Here is a 20577-nt window from a genome sequence, read left to right as displayed (position 1 = left end):
TGTAAAATCTGTGTTTTTGAACGGTCCACTACAAGAGGAGGTGTATGTTCACCAACCTAGTGGCTTTGTGAACGAAGTTGGAAAACATAAAGTGTATAGGCTAAAAAAGGCCTTATATGGGTTGAAGCAAGCCCAAGGGCTTGGAACAAGCGGATTGATGGGTTTCTTGAGAAAGTTGGGTTTTTGAAATGCATGTCAAAATATGGGTTATATGTGAAAAACTATGAGAACAACATAGTTGATTGAAGAGTCATCATATGTCTCTGTGTTGATGATCTTTTGATCACGGGGAACAATGAGGGTTTAATAAAAGAGTGCAAGGAGGAGCTGATGAAGGAGTTTGAAATGAATGACCTTGGAAAACTGAATTATTTTCTAGGCATTGAATTCACTGAAATATCAAGTGGAGTGGTTATGCACCAAACTTAATATGCGCGTGACTTGCTCAAAAAATACAATATGCAGCATAGCGGAGTGGTTATGCATCAAACTAAATATGCGCGTGACTTGCTCAAAAAATACAATATGCAGCATAGCAACACTGCCACCACTCCTGTTAAATCTGGTTTAAAGTTGGAAAGCAACTCTGAAGAAGAGGGTGTTGACCTTGTCATGTACATAAGCATGGTTGGTAGCTTAAGGTAATTGTGTAACACAATGCCTGATTTAAGATTTAGTGTTGGTGTAGCTAGTAGATTCATGCAAGATCACAAGGTCTCACATCTCACAGCTGTGAAACGAATCTTTAGATACTTACATGGGACAGAAACTTTTGGAGTTTTGCTGTTAAGGGGAAATGAAGAAATGGTTGGATACTCAGATGCAAATTGGTATGGGGATTAGAGGTGTCAATTTGGTCCCTAGCCCATAGGTCAGCTCTGGTACACTCTTCATAAACTCCTCTTTTAGGGGGTTCAAATGAGGGGGCCAAGAAAAAGCCCCAACCCCCGAAGCCCCCTCTCTAGTGGGTTAGGGCTAGGTGGGTTAGGCCCCCCAAATAATGCTACAATAAGTCAGAGTCAGAGATCAAGTGGAGCAATCCGGACGGATCCGAAGACCCAAACATGCCCGACGAGCCAAACATGTCCAATCACTCAGACAAGTCTGAAGCCCTAGATGGGCTCGATGACAACGAAAGGCCCGACGATCCAGAAGACCTCAATGATCCCGACATGCCCAACGACACGGATGAGCCCGCAAACCCGAACGGATCCGACAATCGGATGATCCGGATGGGCACGACGACCCGAACGGGCCTAATGATCCGAACGACCCCAATGACCCAATGATTTAGACGGGCCCGACAATCCAGACGGGTCTGATGACCTGAATGGGCTCGACGATACAAAAGGGCCTAATGACCCGAATAGGCTCGACGACCCGGACAACCATGACGACCATGACAGGTCCAACGAATTGGAAGGAGCCGATGACCCGGACGGGCATGACGACCCCGACGGGCCCGACGAAAAGGACGGGCCTTACGACTCGGATGAGCTTGATGACCCTGACCGGAGAGACTATCCGGACAGTCCCAATGATCCGGACGGGCCCGACAATCCAAACGGGTTCGACGACCTGAACGGGCCCGACGAACTAGACGGGAACGACGACCTAGACGGGAACGACTAAATACCTTACGGCCCGTTTGGATAGTCTTGCCCGTATGAGTCGTCAGACATGTCCGGGTCGACGGGACCGTTCGGATTGTAGGCCCCGTCTAGGTCGTCGGGACCGTCGGGGTCGTTACGCCCGTATTGATCGTCGGGCTCGTCATGGTTGTCGAGACCGTTCGGGTAGTGAGGCCCGTTCCGGTCGTTGGTCTTGTCCGCGTCGTCGGGCTTGTACGGATTATCGAACCAATTTGGGTCGTCGAACCGGTTTGAATCGTCGGACCCATTCGGGCCATCGAGTCCGTCCAGGATGTCGGGTTCGTCTGGATCGTTGGGACCGTTCGGGTCGTCAGGCCCGTCTAGGTCGTCGAGCGCGTCTAGGTCATCGGGCCCGTCCGATTTGTCGTGCCTATCCTAGGTGTCAGGTTCGTCCGGAGCGTCGGGACTATCCGGGTCTTCGGTTTCGACGACACGAACGGACTCGACAAGTCGTACGGGCCCAACGACCCGGACGGTCTTGATGACCCGGACGACCCCGACGACCCGATGTGCTCGACGACCTAGACGGGCCCTTCCAAACCTCAATTTCCGCTTTAGATATTTAGTCGTTGGACCACTCGTTTTTCGGTGTTATTGTTACCTTAGCCACTCGAGCGGCTCAATATAAAGTATACTCGAGTGTCGGTGTTTTTGGCTAAGTTTTTTTCGAAACCCAATAGAGGCGTTAGTCTGACAGCGCGTGTCACTATTGTAACCTATTAGGGTTTTGACCGCTCGGGTGTGTGCTATTCGACCAGGGCTTTTGGGGAAGCTCGCCCTTTGATTGAATATGCTTATCTAGTGAGGTCCCGTAGAGACCATTGTTCAGCCTATCTTTTACTGCACTTCAAATTAAATGTGTCAGTCAATTGGAAGAAATACCCTCGTTTATTGATTCGAATAGCTTGGTCCCCCTAAATGATGCTACAATAAGTCAGAGTCAAAGATCAAATCGAGCGACCCGGACGGGCCCGAAGACCCAAACATGCCCGACGAGCCAAATATGTCCAATCACCCGGACAAGTCTGAAGCCCCAGACGGGCTCGATGACCCGCACGGGCCCTAAGGCCTGAACAGGCCCAAAGACCCAAATCTGCCGAACAAAATGGACGGGTCTGAAGACCTAGACGTGCCTGATGACAACGACAGACCCGACGATCTAGAAGACCTCAATGATCCCCACATGCCCAACGACACGGATGAGAACAAAAACCCGAACGGATCCGACAACCGGATAATGCGGATGGGCACGACGACCCGAACGGGCATAATGATCCGAACGACCCCAATGACCCTAACAAGCACGACTACCCAGACGGGCTCGACGATTTGGATGGGCCAAATGATTCAGAAGGGCCCGACAATCCAGACGGGTCTGATGACCTGAATGGGCCAGACGATACAGAAGGGCCTAATGACCCGAATAGACTCGACGACCCAGACAAGCATGACGACCAGGACGAGCCCAACGACTTGGAAGGGGCCGATGACCCGGACGGGCACTATGAGCCCGACGGGCCCGACGAAAGGATGGGCCTTACGTCTCGGACGAGCCTAATGACCCTGACGGGAGAGACTATCCAAACAGTCCCAATGATTTGGACGGGTCCGACAATCCAAACGGCTCCGACGACCTGAACAGGTCCGACGACCTAGACGGGAACGACGACTCGGATGGTCCCGACGACATGGACAAACTCGACAACTCGAACGAGCCCGACGACCCCGACGGTCTTGATTACACAGATGGGCCCGACGTCCTAGACAAGAGCTTCCAAACCTTACGACCCGTTTGGATAGTCTGGCCCGTATGAGTCATCAGACATGTTCGGGTCGATGCGACCGTCCGGGTTGTCGGGTCCGTCTAGGTTGTCGAGACCGTCGGGGTCGTTACGCCCATATAGATCTTCGAGCTCGTCTTTGTTGTCGAGACCGTTCGGGTCGTTGGTTCTGTCCGCGTCATCGGGCTTGTACGAATCATCGGACCGGTTTGGGTCGTTGAACCGATTTGGATCGTCGGACCCATTCGGGCCGTCGTGTCCGTCCAGGATGTCGGGTTCGTCCGGATCGTTGGGACCGTGCGGGTCGTCGGGCCCGTCTAGGTCTTCTAGCGCGTCTGGGTCGTCGGGCACGACAGGGTTGTTAGGCATGTATGGATCGTCTGGCCCATCTTGGTCGTTGGTCTTGTTTGGATCGTCGGGCCCGTTCGGGTCGTCAGGCCTGTCTTCGGTGTCGGGTTCGTCCGGAGCGTCGGGACTATCCGGGTCGTCGGTTTGGACGACACGGACGAACTCGACAACTCGTCTGGGCCCAACGACCCGGACGATCTTGATGACCCGGACGACCCGAGGACTCGATGTGCTCGACGACCTAGACCGGCCCTTCCAAACCTCAATTTGCGCTTTAGATATTTAGTCGTTGGACCACTCGTTTTTCGGTGTTATTGTTACCTTAGCCACTCGAGTGGCTCAATATAAACTATACTCGAGTGTCGGTGTTTGGCTAAGTGTTTTTCGAAGCCCAATAGAGGCGTTAGTTTGATAGCGCTTGTCACTATTGTACCCTATCAGGGTTTTGACCACTCGGGTGTGTGCTATTCAACCAGTGCTTTCGGGGAAGCTCACCCTTTGATTGAATAGGCTTATCTGGTGAGGTCCCGTAGAGACCTTTGTTCGGCCTATCTTTCACTGTACTTCAAATTAAATGTGTCAGTCAATTGGAGAAAATACCCTCGTTTATTGATTCGAATAGCTTGGTCCCCCCAAATGTTAGAATAAGTAAGAGTCAAAGATCAAGTCGAGCGACCCGAACGGGTTCGAAGACCCAAACATGCCCAATCACCCGAACAAGTTTGAAGCCCCAGACGGGCTCAATGACCCGAACGGGCCCTAAGGCCCGAAGTTGCCCAAAGACCCAAATCTGCCCAACAAAATGGACGGGTCTGAAGACCTAGACGTGCCTGATGACAACGGCAGACCCGACGATCTAGAAGACCTCAATGATCCCCACATGGCCAATGACACGGATCAGCCCGACAACCGGATGATCCGGATGGGCACGACAACCCGAACGGGCCTAATGATCCGAACGACCTCGATGACCCTAACAAGCACGACTACCCAGATGGGCTCGACGGTTTGGACGGGCTCAACGGTTTGGACGGGGCCAATGATTCAGACGGGATTGACAATCCAGACGAGTCTGATAACCCGAATGGGTCCGACGATACAGAAGGGCCTGATGACCCGAATAGGCTCGACGACCCGGACAAGCATGACAACCAGGAAGGGGCCGATGACTCGGACGGGCACGACGACCCCGACGGGCCCGACGAAAAGGACGGGCCTTACGTCTCGGACGAGCTTGATGACCCTGACGGGAGAGACTATATAGATGGTCCCAATGATCCGGGTTGTTGGGCTCGTCTTTGTTGTCGAGATCGTTCGGGTAATTAGGGCCGTTCGGGTCGTTGGTCTTGTCCTCGTCATCGGGCTTGTACGGATCATCGGACCGCTTTGGGTCATCAAACCGGTTTGGATCGTCGGACCCATTTGGGTCGTCGTGTCCGTCTAGGATGTCGGTTTCGTTCGGATCGTTGGGACCGTTCGTGTCGTCGGGCCCATCTAGGTCGTCGAGCAGGTCAGGGTTGTTAGGCATGTATGGATCGTCTGACCCATCTTGGTCGTCAGGTTCGTTTGGATCGTCGGACCCGTCCAGATCGTCAGGCTTGTCCTGGGTCTCGGGTTCGTCCGGAGCGTCGGGACTATCCGGGTCTTCGGTTTCGACGACACGGACGAACTCGACAACTCGTATGGGCCCGACAATCAAGACGGGTCTGATGACCTAAATGGGCCTGACGATACAGACGGGCCTGATGACCAGAATAGGTTCGACGACCCGAACAAGCATGATGACCAGGACAGGCCCAACGACTTGGAAGGGGCCGATGACCAAGACGTGCACGACGTCCCCGACGAGCCCGACGAAAAGGATGGTCCTTACGACTCGGACGAGCATGATGACCCTGACAGGAGAGACTATCCAAATGGTCCCAATGATCTGGGCGGGCCCGACAATCCAAATGGGTCCGACGACCTGAACAAGTCCGACGACCTGAACGGGCCCGACGACCTAGATGGGAACGATGACTCAGACGGTCCCGACGACACCGACAAACTCGACAACACGTACGAGCCCAACGACCCCGACGGTTTTGATGACCCGGATGGCCCATTTGGATAGTCTGGCCCCTATGAGTCGTCAGACATGTCCGGGTCAACATAACCGTCCGGATTTTCGAGCCCGTCTAGGTCGTCGGGACCGTCGGGATTTTACGCCCATATCGATCGTCGGGCTCGTCTTGGTTGTCGAGATCGTTCGAGTAGTCGGGTTCGTTCGGGTTGTGTGTCCTATCCACGTCGTCGGGCCTGTACAGATCATCAGACTCGTTTGGGTCGTTGAACCGGTTTGGATCGTCTGACCCATTCGGGTCGTCGTGTCCATCTAGGATGTTGGGTTCGTCCGGCTCGTTGGGACCGTTCGGGTCGTCGGGCACGTCAGAGTTGTTAGGCATTTATGGATCGTCTGGCCCATCTTGGTCGTCGGGCCCGTTTGGATCGTCAGGCACGTCCGGGTTGTCGGGCCTGTCCTGGGTGTCAGGTTCGTCCAGAGCGTCAGGACTATCCGGGTCGTCGGTTTTGATGACACGGATGGACTCGACAACTCGTACAGGCCCAACGAACCGGACGATCTTGATGATCCGGAAGACCCGACGATCCGATGTGCTCAGCGACCTAGACGAGCCCTTCCAAACCTTCCAAACCTCAATTTGCGCTTTAGATATTTAGTCGTTGGACCACTCGTTTTTCAGTGTTATTGTTACCTTAGCCACTCGAGCGGCTCAATATAACCTATACTCGAGTGTCGGTGTTTTTGGCTATGTTTTTTTCGAAGCCCAATAGAGGCGTTAGTTTGACAGTGCGTGTCACTATTGTACCCTATCAGGGTTTTGTCCGCTCGGGTGTGTGCTATTCGACCAGGGCTTTCGGGGAAGCTCACCCTTTAATTGAATAGGCTTATCTGGTGATGTCCCCTCAAATAATGCTACAATAAGTCAGAGTCAAAGATCAAGTCGAGCCGAGCGACCCGAACGGGTCTGAAGACTCAAACAAGCCCGATGAGCCAAACATGTCCAATCACTCAGACAAGTCTGAAGCCCTAGATGGGCTCGATGACCCGAACGGGCCCTAAGGCCCGAATAGGCCCAGAGACCTAAATCTACCCAACAAACTGGACGGGTCTGAAGACCTAGACGTGCTGATGACAACGACAGGCCCGACGATCCAGAAGACCTTAATTATCTCGACATGCCCAACGACACGGATTAGCCCGAAAACCCGAACGGATTTGACAACCGGATGATGTGGATGGGCATGACGACCCGAACGGGACTAATGATCCGAACGACCCCGATGACCTTGACAAGCGCGACTACCCAGACGGGCTCGACGGTTTGGACGAGCCTAATGATTCAAACGGGTCCGACAATCCACACGGGTCTGATGACCCGAATAGGCTCGACGACCCGGACAAGCATAACGACCAGGACAACCCAACAACTTGGAAGCGGCCGATGACCCAGACGGGCACGACGACCTCGACGAAAAGGATGGTCCTTACGACTCGGACGACCTTGATGACCATGACGGGAGAGACTATCCAGACAGTCCAAATGATCCGGGCGGGCCCGACAATCCAAACGGGTCCGACGACCTGAACGGGCCCGACGACCTAGACGGGAATGACGACTCGGACAGTCCCGACGACACGAACAAACTCGACAACTCGTACGAGCCCAACGACCCCGACGGTCTTGATGACCCTGATGGGCCCGAAGTCCTTGACGGGAGACTCCAAACCTTACGGCCCGTTTGGATAGTTTGGCCCGTATGAGTCTTCAGACATGTCCGGGTCGACAGGACCGTCCTGGTTTTTGGGCCTGTCTAGGTCGTCGGGGTCGTTACGCCCGTATCGATCGTCGGGCTCGTTTTGGTTGTCGAGATCGTTCGAGTAGTCAGGTCCGTTCGGGTTGTGTGTCCTATCCACGTCGTCCAGCCTGTACAGATCATCGAACCCGTTTAGGTCGTCGAACCGGTTTGGATCCTCTGACCCATCTGGGCCGTCGTGTCCATCCAGGATGTTGTGTTCGTCCGACTCGTTGGGACCGTTCGGGTCGTCGGGCCCGTCTAGGTCGTCGAGCACGTCAGGGTCGTCGAGCACGTCAGGGTCATCGAGCACGTCAGGGTTGTTAGGCATGTATGGATCGTTTGGCCCATCTTGGTCGTCGGGCCCGTCTGAGTCGTCGGGCCTGTCCTCGGTGTCGAGTTCGTCCGGAGCATCGAGACTATCCGGGTCGTCAGTCTCGACGACACGGACGAACTTGACAACTCGTACAGGCCCAACGACCCGGACGGTCTTGATGGCCCGGACGACCCGACGACCCGACGTGCTCGACGACCTAGACGGGCCCTTCCAAACCTTCCAAACCTCAATTTGCGCTTTAGATATTTAGTCGTTGGACCACTCGTTTTTCGGTGTTATTGGTACCTTAGCCACTCGAACGGCTCAATATAAACTATACTCGAGTGCCGATGTTTTTGGCTAAGTTTTTTTCGAAGCCCAATAGAGGCGTTAGTTTGACAGCGCGTGTCACTATTGTACCCTATCAGGGTTTTGACCGCTCGGGTGTGTGTTATTCGACCAGGGCTTTCGGGGAAGCTCACCCTTTGATTGAATAGGCTTATTTGGTGAGGTCCCATAGAGACCCTTGTTCGGCCTATCTTTCATTGTACTTCAAATTAAATGTGTGAGTCAATTGGAAGAAATACCCTCGTTTATTGATTCGAATAGCTTGGTTACAACATCAACTATAATACATTTTCAGGTGCGTGGCATTTCAAGTGTTTGATATGTCCTTCCCGCTCAGGTACTCCAACCAATAGGCTCCATTGCTCAGGTCCTCGGTCACTTGGTATGGTCTTTCCCAGTTGGGGGCCAACTTCCTGTGGGCGAATTTCTTCCTCGCACCGTTGGTCTTTCTCCACACCAAAACTCCTTTAGCGAAGCTCCTTGGCTTGACCTTCTCGTTGTACCTCCTTGCCACCATTCTTTTGCAAGCCTCTGCACGTACAGTCGCTCGACCAGCAGGTCCAGCTCTTGCCTTATTTGCTTGGAGTTGACGTCCATATCCTGTATTCCCCGCCTTATTGTTTCCTCTCCTACTTCGACCAGTAGCATGGCATCTATTCCGTACGTGCGATTGAATGGAGATTCTCTCGTTGTGTAGTGCGATGTGCAACGATAAGCCCATAGTACGTGCGGTAGTTCGTCAACCCATGCTCTTTTCGCTTTTCCTAACCTCTTTTTCAATTCTGCCACGATGATTTTATTCATGGCTTCCGCCTGGCCGTTCGTATGAGGATGCTCGATCAAGCTTGTCAAGTGTCTGATTCACACTTGTTTATAGAAGTCTCTCAGCTTTTTATCGATGAACTGACATTCGTTGTCCGTGTTGACCCTTTATAGACCCGCGTAGCTCATATTTTAGGCCAAACTTTGAGAGATCCACCGACTAGGCTAATATCCTTCTCGCCAGATTGGGTTTTCTAAGGATTTTAGCAATAGGATGATCGGTTCGGACGACGATATGATGACTTTGGAAATATTGGCAGAGACGTCGAGCGACCGTCAGCAAGGACAGTGCAATTTTTTCTACAAGTTGGTACCTTGTCTCCAAGTCCTGCAACATCCAGTTGATGAAGTACAGTGGTCGTTGGTCTGGGTTTTCTTGTACCAATGATGCACTAATGATGTCATCCGACACCGATAGGTATAGCTACAAAGGGAGATTGGCGACCGATCGACACATAATGGAGGGCTGACAATCATGGCTTTGATTTCTTGAAACGCGTTCTCACATTGTTCGTCCCATTTGTCAGTTGTTTGCTTCTTCATCATCTTAAGGATAAGCTTAATCCACTCTGTCAGCCTGGGTAGGAAACGGGCGAGCGACGTGAATCGACCGATTAATCGCTGGATCTCCTTGAGGTTTTTCGGGCTCCTCATGTCTATAATGGTTATGCACGTTTTAGGATTGACTTCTATCCCTCGAGCGGTGAGCATAAACCCGAGGAACTTTTCGGCTAGCACCCTAAACACGCACTTCTCTGGATTCAGCCGCATGTTGTATTTTCGAACTTGGTGGAAGATTTCCTCTAGGTTGCGGGCATGCTCGCCGATTGTCTAAGATTTTACCACCATGTCATCAACATAGACTTCCATGATCCGACTAATCTGATCGTTGAAGATCCGATCCATGAGACTTTATAGGTGGCCCCTGCGTTCTTTAGACCGAACAATATTACATCGTAGAAGTAGTTCACCTGATCGGTGATGAACGCGGTTTTGGATCAATAAGGGGCATACATTGGGATCTGGTTGTATCCCGAGTAGGCATCCATAAAACTTAGAAAATTGTGCCTAGAAGCCCCATTGACCAATCGATCGATGCTCGGCAACAGGTAGGCATCCTTCGAGCACGCCTTTTGAGGTCTGTGAAGTTTGTGCACATTCTCCACTTCCCACTAGATTTCTTCACCATCACCACATTGGATAACTAGGTGGTGTACTTGATTTCCCAGATGAAGCCTACCTCCAAGAGCTTCTTCACTTCTCCTTCCATCATCTGCCTTCGCTCCTCGCCCATCTTCATTTTCTTCCGAGCCACCGGTCGAGCTTCTTTGAAGATTGTCAGTTTGTGGGACATAACATCCGGATGGATGCTCGACATATATGCGGCTGTCCAAGCGAATAGATTCTTATTTCTGTAGATCACGTCGGCTAGGAGCTTCTCCTCGTCAAGATTCAACTGACTACCCAACTTTGTTGCCTGCTCCGCTTTCGTTCCAATCGACAGATCCTTAGTTTCCCGTATTGGTCCGCTGGTCCAGATCAGTCATCGCGACTTCCAATCGGTGATGCTTCCTCGGTCGGGTGTATGGGACAACCTTCAATTCGGTCGCATAGCATCCTCTCATGATCTATTGATCGGCATGTACTGTGCAGATGGTCTCCTTATCGGATGGGAACTTCATTGTCAGGTGCAAAGTGGAGATGATGGCTCCAAAGGCGTTCAGACGCGGCCTTCCTAACAAAACATTATAGGAGGTGTTAGCCTCAACCAACAGGTATCAGACTCTTACCTCTCGGTCGTCGTGCCTCGAATTGATTCTGGTGTGTAGATCTAAGTATCCTTGTGTGTCCACCCGTTTGCCCGAAAAGTCAACGATTTGCTCGTTGTAGGGGACGATCAGATCCTCGGATATGATTATCTTCTGGAAAGTTTTCTAATATAAGATGTTGACGGAGCTTCCCTGGTCCACCAGAACCTTCCCTATTTCGTACTCCACCACCTCGATGGAGATAACCATCAGGTCATCATGGTCCGGATCAGGCGCCTTGAAGTCATCGTCGGTGAAGGTGATTAGCGGCATGGATCGCACTTTCTTCTCCATCAAGTGTAGAGACTTCAACGCTCGGACATGTCTCTTCCGGGTGGATGAGCTGGATCCTCCTTTGACGAATCCTCCAAAGATCGTGTTAATGTACCCTCACAGAGGTTTGTCTCGACTTCTGTTCTTGCTTCTGCTCCGACTGCGGTGTCGTCTTCTAGAGGAACTCTCCCTCTTCTGCTCGGACTCTCTCCTTGGTCAGTCATTCCTGCTTGACCAAAAGGACGCTCGTATTGGACTATTCTTCCTCTCCAGGCTACGCTTAGAGCGGTCCTGCTTGACATATTTTTTCAACTGTCCTGCTGGATAAGCTCCTCTATTTTGTCCCTGAGGGTGTGACATTCCTCCGTCGTGTGACCGATCATTCGATGGTACTGGCAATGCTTGCTACCATCGGCGTCCAAAGGTGGTGGTTTCTTTCTTGGAGGTGAAAGAGAATCAATGTTGAATGCTTCTTGTAATATTTTATCTCTAGGAACGGCTAGCGGCGTATAAGTGGTGAATTTAGGGCCCTTTCGTTCGGCTGGTGTGGCAGTCGGTTTGCTTGGCCTCGGGGCATTCTTCTCGACGATCGTGTACTCCATTTCCTTATTTCGGGCCCTAAAGTTTTGCATATCCTCCATCTGGATAAACTATGTCGTTCGTTCCCTCAACTCCTTCATGGTCTTCGGCTTCTTGCAACTTATCTTATTTGCGAAGACACCGGGCTGCAGGCCATAAGAGAAGTGGTGTCGGGTGATCTCGTCGCTAAGGTCTTTGATTTTGACTGACATTCAGTTATATCGATCCAGATATCTCCTTAAGGATTCGTCGTCCTCCTAACAGATGTTAACTAGGCCCTCCGGCATGAGAGTGGCCGGTCGGAGCGGGGCAAACTGGGTGTTGAACCTTGCTTTCAGCGTAGCGAAACAATCGATGATGTTGGGTGGTAACTCAGAGAACCACTCCAACGCTTCCCCTGTCAGGGACGATGAGAAAATGTGGCACCAGATTGGGTCGCTCACCGAATGAAACATCATCTGATAGGTGAAAGTCCGTAGATGATTATTCGAGTTGGTTGTCCCATCGTACTTGTCAAAAGTCGGCACCTTCCATCGATCGGGCAGTGAGGTTTCAAGGATGAATGGAGTGAAGGGGAAACGACCTTCTGCATGCACTACCACCCGAGACGAGTGCCCGCCCTGGCTCTAAAGCTTTCTACTACGGTGGGGATTGAGATTCCCCGAGAAACTAAGGTTTTCTCCACTTGCGGCCGTTGGATCAGTCGATCCTAGTAAGATGAAGGCGACTCACCTGATGCTCCTCTTCCACTCTCGATTGCACCCGGCTCAGTCGAGCGGGATCTGACATGGTTGGGGTTGAAGGAATGGGATCCCTTTTTGCCTAAGAGTGAAGTTTTCTTCTTGCACGATACGCAATTGCACTTCATAATTCCTCTACATATCATTCATCCTCTGTTGTAGCATCTTAATCATCTCCCTGGTATCTACTTGATCGTTGGCCATTCCTCTTCCTTCAACGTTGCTTGTCATGTTATATGTGTATGTTGTTTATCAATAACTGTTCGGCCCCATGGTGGGCGCCAAAATTTTTTGGGTATAGGGGCCAAGCACCTATCTCCAACACTTAAATTATCCTTAAGTCTTTTGTACAACTTTCCACCGTTCGATCGCTCCTCCTTTCTCTCGTTCGATTTCTTCTAGCTTTCACCCGCTCAGTTGTCCAGACGATCGGGGTACCTGTCTATAAGGTTCTGATACTTAAGTCAGTTCAAGTCCGTTCGAGTAAGTACAATTAATGTTGTAATAAATGCGAAGAAAAAGTCCTCACCAACTTACCTTGGGCTCTTATTTATCGTTTTTGACATGGGCCCGTGATTAGGGTTTTCTTAATCATGGTCCAATTGCTTTTTAAACTTGATTACTGACTTGTATTACTTTAATTTACTGATTCAGTTTTGGTGCGGCCGCCTGACCGGAGGGTCATACGTCCTAGCGGAGGTTCCCATAATTGTGGAGACAAAGTTCAATTGGAATGAACGCGGAGACCATTCAATCGACCTCCTTTAAAGCACTATGGAAAGATTGACACATCAACAACCCAAGGAATTGTCCGCCTGTAGTGAGCAGTCTTCGACCGCTTATTCTTGGTTGCCTGACCGATGGTCTAGCTAGAGATGTCGATAGATCATACAGTACAATATATATATATATATATATATATATATATATATATATATATATATATATATATATATATAACCAATTTGACTATAATTCATATGAAAAAAATATAAAAAACCCAACAAAGTGAAATAATAGAATAATATGATAATATTTAAATAGCCGATTTTAGTTCGATTTGATTTAAATTAGTTTGAAATTTTCAAACCGGGATCCAAACTTCTCGATGCTAGAATGAAAGAAATATCTAAATCAATCCGAAAAAACTTCACTTTTAATCGATTATTAATTTTCGATTTTTTTTTAAGTGACTGGATTGTGAACACCTATGACTATCTTTCCATCATTGAATTCAATTGTTGCTTTCACCATTGACATTGCAAAGCAAAACTATACAGATACTAATTGGTTTAAGAAGTTAAAATCAAGAAAGAGATTTATTATTTGGTGACTTGAATTATTTCTACTTCCATAAATAGATTAATGTTTTAATGTAAGGAATGGTCAAGAATAAGAATGTTTTACTGTTGCTCATCACGTATATTGTATTTATTATAAATAAATAAGATGACATAATATTATTCAATTGAAATAAAACAAAGGAGTTCAATCATATGAGAATAGTGAGAGATAAAAATTATTCAAAAAAATAATTGTAGTATTTTTGTGCTGTTAATGGAAACCAAATCAGCATTATTCATCTCTGAAATATGATAAATTTAGCAAGAAATAGCCAATCCAATTTAACCTTTGCAAATTTGGGGAGAAAGTGCTAAAGAATCATGTTATCATATTTATCGTTTATTCACACATCCAGTTTCCCACATATCTCCATCTAATCTAATATTAATCCACAATCATCTCAATGTTTATTTTGAAAGTCTGAATTAACATGGCTTAATCGTTTCTTTCTGTATCTCCATGCAACCTGAATACGGATTGCTGCAAGGGATCTCCAATAAGGTGATTCATACCTAAAATAACACAATTATCAAAGATATGTTAGTCATACACTTCAAACTTATGAAGTACAAACACTGAGCCAGACTTAAAACTTCATAATGCACATAATGTACTAATTGTTCTGAAAAGAAAAGTTGAGAAGACTATGCTGAATCACAAACATAGATATAGGAGAAGGGAATGACCTTAAGGCTCCTTGAACACGCAAACTACGCAAGAATCTTGTGAAAAGGATTGTGACTTCTTCAAGGTTTTCTGCTCTCAGTGAAAGTACTTCTACATTTGTTAAGCATCTTACTGTTCTGTTGCTAAGCAACTTCTGTCCTGGAAGCCTTACTCTTCTGCCATCTGCATACTCAAATTGATGAACTATGCTCTTATAAAACTTTTTGTTGGATTTTGAATAAACTTAAATGATTTAACTATGAGTAGTTAATGTATTAGCCGTTGTAGGTTATCCGCTGAGTGTGATAAATGTATTAACTGTTGTGGATAGTTAATGAATTAACCAGTTTATAGCTGTTTTTATATGTTTTGAGTTCGACGGTCAGAAACAAACATGTGAGTCTATAAATTGTATTTGTGATTGCATAAACAACCAGAGTTGAATCAAGTTTTTTCATAATGTAGAGTTTGTTGTCTATACTTTTGATCTCTGATTTAGAATGTTAAGTCATCAAGCACATTACCATTGCACCAAGTAATGCTACAACATGTCTCTAACAGAGTAGTTTCTGAAGGAGGATCCAGGTGAAAAACAAAAGAAAGAAGGTATATTGATATATATTGTTATACCTGCGCTGACAGAAGAATGCTCAAGATACCATGTCAGAAGTTCTTCACCACAAACATCTCCTTCAGATAAAGGAATTCTAATACCATCTTCTCCAATGCTCTCCAATTTGCCACGCACCACGAATACCATCTTCTCTACCACACTACCTTGACTCAAAATTCTACTTCCTTTAATGTAAGTAGCTTGTCTCAGTCTCGCACAAATGGCATCTAAGACAGGTTCATCCATCAGAGCAAATATTCGAACCTGAAGATTTAGATCCTCATGTCATGGTTACAAAATTGTTAGAGTAAGAATGTAAATATACCATCTTCAAAAGCTTTCATGATTGTTCACACAATTGCCTCAATACATGGATTCATCATGAGGGCATAATGTTTTCCATCAAAATTGTTCTAAACTACATATTGCAAACCATTCAAGTGTAAGCATGATACCTAGTCATCTATGAAACAGATATTCTAGTGCTTACTTTCTTAACAAATTTGAAGAGATGGCGTCTTATATCCATTTGGAGGTCTTCTGGAAAGTTCTCCATTAGTGTTGCTTCATTCACCCCTCTTGTTGCAGTCCAACTATACCGTTCAGCCTCTCGTACTCTCCTGCGTGACAAACATATCTTTTATTCACTTTTACATTCCTTTGATCATTATTTCATATGACAATGATGGATAGGAAGATTCACTAGAGAGACACAACACTAATGATACTCAAGCCAAACCACATAAGAGAATAACACCACATTCAATTCAAAACCTTAAGTTTGTTGTATGTTGCTCAACCTTCTTTTTTTTCACATGAAACTCAAGACTGACACTTGGATTCTTAAAACATACTAAAATGACAACAGTAGGTTACACCATCTGAAATTTTGGCCTATAGACATTCTACATCATAGAACTGTGATGTTTTTCAGTTTGTTTAACTTTTAACAACTTAGATTTTGGGTCATGAGACATTGCCAAGAAGGGAGTTGTGGGAGGGGGTGGGAGTTAACAACCAATGACTTGAAACAAAAAATAGACAAATAGTCCATTGATAATGTTGAAGTGATTCATGAAAAGAAAAAGGGTTAAATATGTTTTTGGTCCCTCAAGTTTCAGTGAAATTTGGAATTAGTCTCTCATCAAAACTTTTGACCAATTTAGTCTTTCATCTATAGAAATGCGTGGATTTAGTCCTTTTAATCAAATTTTGTTAAATTTATTTGAAGTTTTAAACGCGTTTTATGATAATATTTGAGTTAGTATTTAAGCGAAAATGGGTAACAATTCAATACTATCATAAAATGTCCTTGAAACATTAAATAAACTTAACAAAATCTGGTTAAAAGGACTAAATCGATACATTTCTAAAGAAGAAGAACTAAATTGGTCAAAAGTTTCAAAGAAGGACCAATTCCAAATTTCACAAAAACTTGAAGGACCAAAAACATATTTAACCCAAAGAAAAATGGGAAAATATTATACCTTCTGAGGTATTCTGGTAAGCGCCTATGACTCATCCATTGCTCAACATCACCGCGTCTAAGTTGCATTTCTAGCCTCCTATAAAAGAGAATGAAGAAAAAAAAAATCAAGCATGATTCAACACCAAACACATTAGCACTTGATCATCAAGGTTTGCTTAAAAGTTGCAGTATAAGGTAAGTTTTACCTCCGTCCAAGACCTTGAAGAAAGTTCTGAATGTTTCCAATGAGAAGCGCAAAAAGCAAAAGTCCCATTCCTATGATGGCTATAGTAAAAAGGGTTTCATACACAAAGTCGCTTGGTGTTTGGTTACCAGCCAGAGTACTGATTTGCTGCATAAAGATCAATTGGGTATAATTTCTATACATATTAAACCATTCATATGCATTCACTAGTTTGATATTGAGTTAGTAAACCATTTATATGCATTTGAGATTTCTACATTGAGTTACATAGCTGAATAAAAAGAAGTGCATACCTGTAACCCCCAAAATAGAGCATATATGTATTTGGTGACGATGTCTGTTTGTGTAGTAAGAGGAACAGCATTGTTATAAATCCCATAAGCAAAAGAACCTGTGGAAGAGGAATTCCAACATGCAATAGCATCTGCATTGTTGTTCCACTGGTTTGATGATAAGCCAAGCTGATTTTCCCCAACATGGCTATGTCCACAATCAATGAATGCCAGACATCCAGGGATATTAGAACTTTGGCACGCATTTCGAAAACATTGATTAACCCTCTGGAAGAAGAAGAATCATACCAAGTCAAATGTTAACCTCCATTTACTGTATCAAAATCCTTGATTCTGATTGAATCACTCACCTGTAGAGCAAATAGGTACCAGATAGAGCCAACAACATGGCTAGCTAGAATGAAAATGAGAAGATTTATAATGAAATTTGCCCATGCTGACTCAAATATGAATCCTGCTGGAGATTGACCAAACAGCATAGGCAGAAATCTGAATAATCTGGGAATATACTGCACTAGGATCGCTGCACGCAGAACATTCTTAGCATAATTTGCTCCCCTCAATGATTTTGGTAGTACAGACAATAACATTATCTGCATTTATTTTGAGAGAGATAGAAGTTATTCAAGTGTGTGCGTTATAGCTATAAGTTTTTAACAATTAACAGTAGTTGCTGCAGATTCTGTCATAGTATCAGCTTTTTTCATTAGAAGAAGCATATCATAACTGAATAACTGATATCTCAAAATACACAAGAAAGGAAATTGAAACCTCAAATTTACCTGAGGAAGAGGAAATACAACAAACAAGTCAATAAGAAAATAACCCTTCAGGTAATGAAATGCAATTTCCTTTGGATGATCAACTAAATCTCCAGCACCAACCACCCTTGACTCAGGAGAAACAAAAGCCAACCTAAACTGTGACAAGGCAACTTGGTAGAGTTATTTAGCCTGAAATTTTGCAAAGGAAGAAAACTAACTTAATAACTATTGTGATGCCTGGTAAAAAAACTGAGAAAGTCCTAATATAGAAAACTCTTCTGACTCATTTATCAGAATATTCATTCATGCAAAAGCCAATAACATTGACTAACAGAAAATGTTTTTCAAACTAAGAACTGTTATTCTATGAATATATGGATATGAAAAAAGTTAGAGAAGGGGAACTTCTAAAAAGATGCTTATTGGGAAGTTACCTGGAGAAGAATGTGAAGGAAATATATGAAGTCGTTCATGCTTCTAACTATAACAAGTGCTTTTGTCAATTTCCAGTTGATAACTATACAATTATGATCCTGCACCAGAGAAATGCAAATTTTATTTTCACAGTTGCAGGGAAAGATATGTCATTAGAACTTATAAAATTTGTGTAATTAAATGAAAGGAAAATAGTTATATAACTCATACCTGCCGAACATAGAGTAAGAAGAAAAATAATGGATCCACAAAAATTGCAACCAAGCAAAAACTGGCAAGAACCTTGTTCCAATGTTGTATGAATTTAGAGTGAGGATTCATAACTCCAGGAACAAAAGATGAACATAGAGAGTAAAATTTTCTGGTGAATCCTTTGGCATCCCCATTAAGAGCATTCTGAAACCGTAAACATTGAAAACTGAAGTACAATTGGTAATGTGAAAATGATAGCAAATGATATATGTCTACAAAGGAAAATGGAAAAGTATACAAATTTTAGCAGTAAAGTGAATGAAATGCTCTAAAGAACTTAATAATTTTGATAAGATTATAATACTAACGAAAGTAGGGAGTGCATAGAGTGGTATCTTTGTAATGAACTCAAAGAAAGGTAAGAAAGTAAGATATAAAGCACAAAGACCAACATCTAGAGGAAATTCTTTTACTATGTTTCATGTAATCAAAGGCAATTGAAACAATAATTTATTATAGGAAGAAAGACAGACACCTTCGGATCAGGTATATTCAAAGCTTTTGGATTTCTTAGCTGAGAAGACTTGAAGTAAGAAGGACAAGTAGTACAATAAGGATCATTACAAATTCCCAGTTTCCCAGATCTCAGTAAATGTTCATTTATGCTATCATAGCTTTCATCTGTGCTCTCCTCTGTTTTGTTTCCTGTTACAACTATACTATGCTGCATAAGATTATCAGTTTCTGGTGTAGCATACAATGAACCACTATCTCCCACAAGACTAGTTTCTATCTCATATGACTCCATGGGAATAGAAACTGATGCACTTAAAAGCCTTTGAAATTTAGAATGCAAAGTTTCATGATATGGTTGTACATCAGTTTCTTCTGATATCTTCTGCAGCTCACCATTTTCAAAACTAGCCATGCTTCCTTGACAATTCTGTAATTTTCTTACATTCAGTATATATATTATGAACAATAACAATTTTAAAATCTAATAATGCAATTCAGCTAGAAACTTGAAAGAGGAGAATACAAACTATAAGTCTGTAACTACATAGTTCAGCAAGCCAAAAACTCTACAACTGTTACAAAGACTGATAGATTTTAATACAACATAAGGGAACTAAGATTCTTGAACCATTTCTAAAATTTACTGCTAACATTTTTGCTGATAATGAACTCGCCTATTCAAAACTATAGAACACAATTTTATCAACAAGGTGGTGTTTAAACTAAATATAACCAAGAAAAATAACAAAGGAACAGCAAAAAACAGTGGTAAGACCAGTTTGAAGCTTTCTAAGTGAAAAGTCAACACCTTGATCCCGTCAAGGTTACATTACAGCATGCATTTCTCAAAGTCAACACAATTTTACAAGACACCTTACCTTAGGGCATGCTAATATACCATAAAATTTAAGATCTCAGATATTCAATAAAATCGTTGCGTCAAATGAATAAAAAACTATTCTTTGAGTTTTTGAAAACTTGAAGTTTGAATAAATGATTATTATGACATGAGTTTTGTAGAACTGTGGGAAAAGAATTATAAAAGGGTCTTTCAAATGATGTGATATAATGGTACTCGGATAAAGTAAAATAGCAACCCTTGCATTGGAGATGAGAGTTGAAGAGTTTGAAAATGTCAGTTCTGACATGAGATTGTGAAGGATAATGAAAGGGAGTTGGAATAGATTATGTGTTCAAACTTGCAGCATTAGTGTGGATTGTTTTGAATTTAAAAACTCAACATGAAAGCTTTTAGTTTACTTTATAATTTTTCTATTTGTCTAACTTTGTTTTGTTCTCTCTAAAGATTTGATAGAAGTAACGTAGAAGAAGGAAAGATTGTATATTTTGGAGCAAAGGGTGGTTGTTTCGGTTAATGTCGAAGCGAGAAAGTATTTATTTATATCAAAAATTTAAATACAAATTTGAAATACATTGAACATAAATTAACGTAATTGAATTAAAAAAATATATATTATTTTTAAAGTTTGAGAACAAAATATATTAAATTTTTTCATATAAATAAATTTTAATTTTACGTCAAAATTCAAAAGTTAAAA

At 44.7% G+C, this 20577-nt stretch overlaps 1 protein-coding gene across 2 annotated transcripts; it reads right to left on the bottom strand.

Moving 5' to 3' along the window:
* Positions 1–14174: 14174 nt before the first annotated feature.
* On the bottom strand, positions 14175–19863 carry LOC114181881 (putative cyclic nucleotide-gated ion channel 20, chloroplastic). 2 transcript variants are annotated; one of them, XM_028068511.2, is made up of 12 exons: positions 19038–19863; positions 18521–18706; positions 18310–18408; positions 17894–18031; positions 17462–17704; positions 17112–17378; positions 16820–16965; positions 16633–16710; positions 15636–15765; positions 15163–15409; positions 14553–14736; positions 14175–14378 (listed from the first exon to the last, which is right to left on the bottom strand). In XM_028068511.2, exons 1-12 carry the CDS (start codon positions 19428–19430, stop codon positions 14267–14269), a joined length of 2223 nt encoding a protein of 740 aa, XP_027924312.1. In that variant the 5' UTR covers positions 19431–19863; the 3' UTR covers positions 14175–14266. The 2 variants fall into 2 exon arrangements, with proteins under 2 accessions (XP_027924312.1, XP_027924314.1); XM_028068513.2 differs by having other exon boundaries at positions 14553–14715; positions 19038–19859.
* Between the last annotated feature and the right edge of the window lie 714 nt (positions 19864–20577).

This window comes from Vigna unguiculata, chromosome 4, assembly GCF_037176805.1.
Source record: "Vigna unguiculata cultivar grain cowpea cultivar isolate G323 ecotype 2 chromosome 4, ASM3717680v1, whole genome shotgun sequence".
Classification (NCBI taxonomy): domain Eukaryota; kingdom Viridiplantae; phylum Streptophyta; class Magnoliopsida; order Fabales; family Fabaceae; genus Vigna; species Vigna unguiculata.
This window is presented reverse-complemented; position numbering and strand designations above follow the sequence as displayed.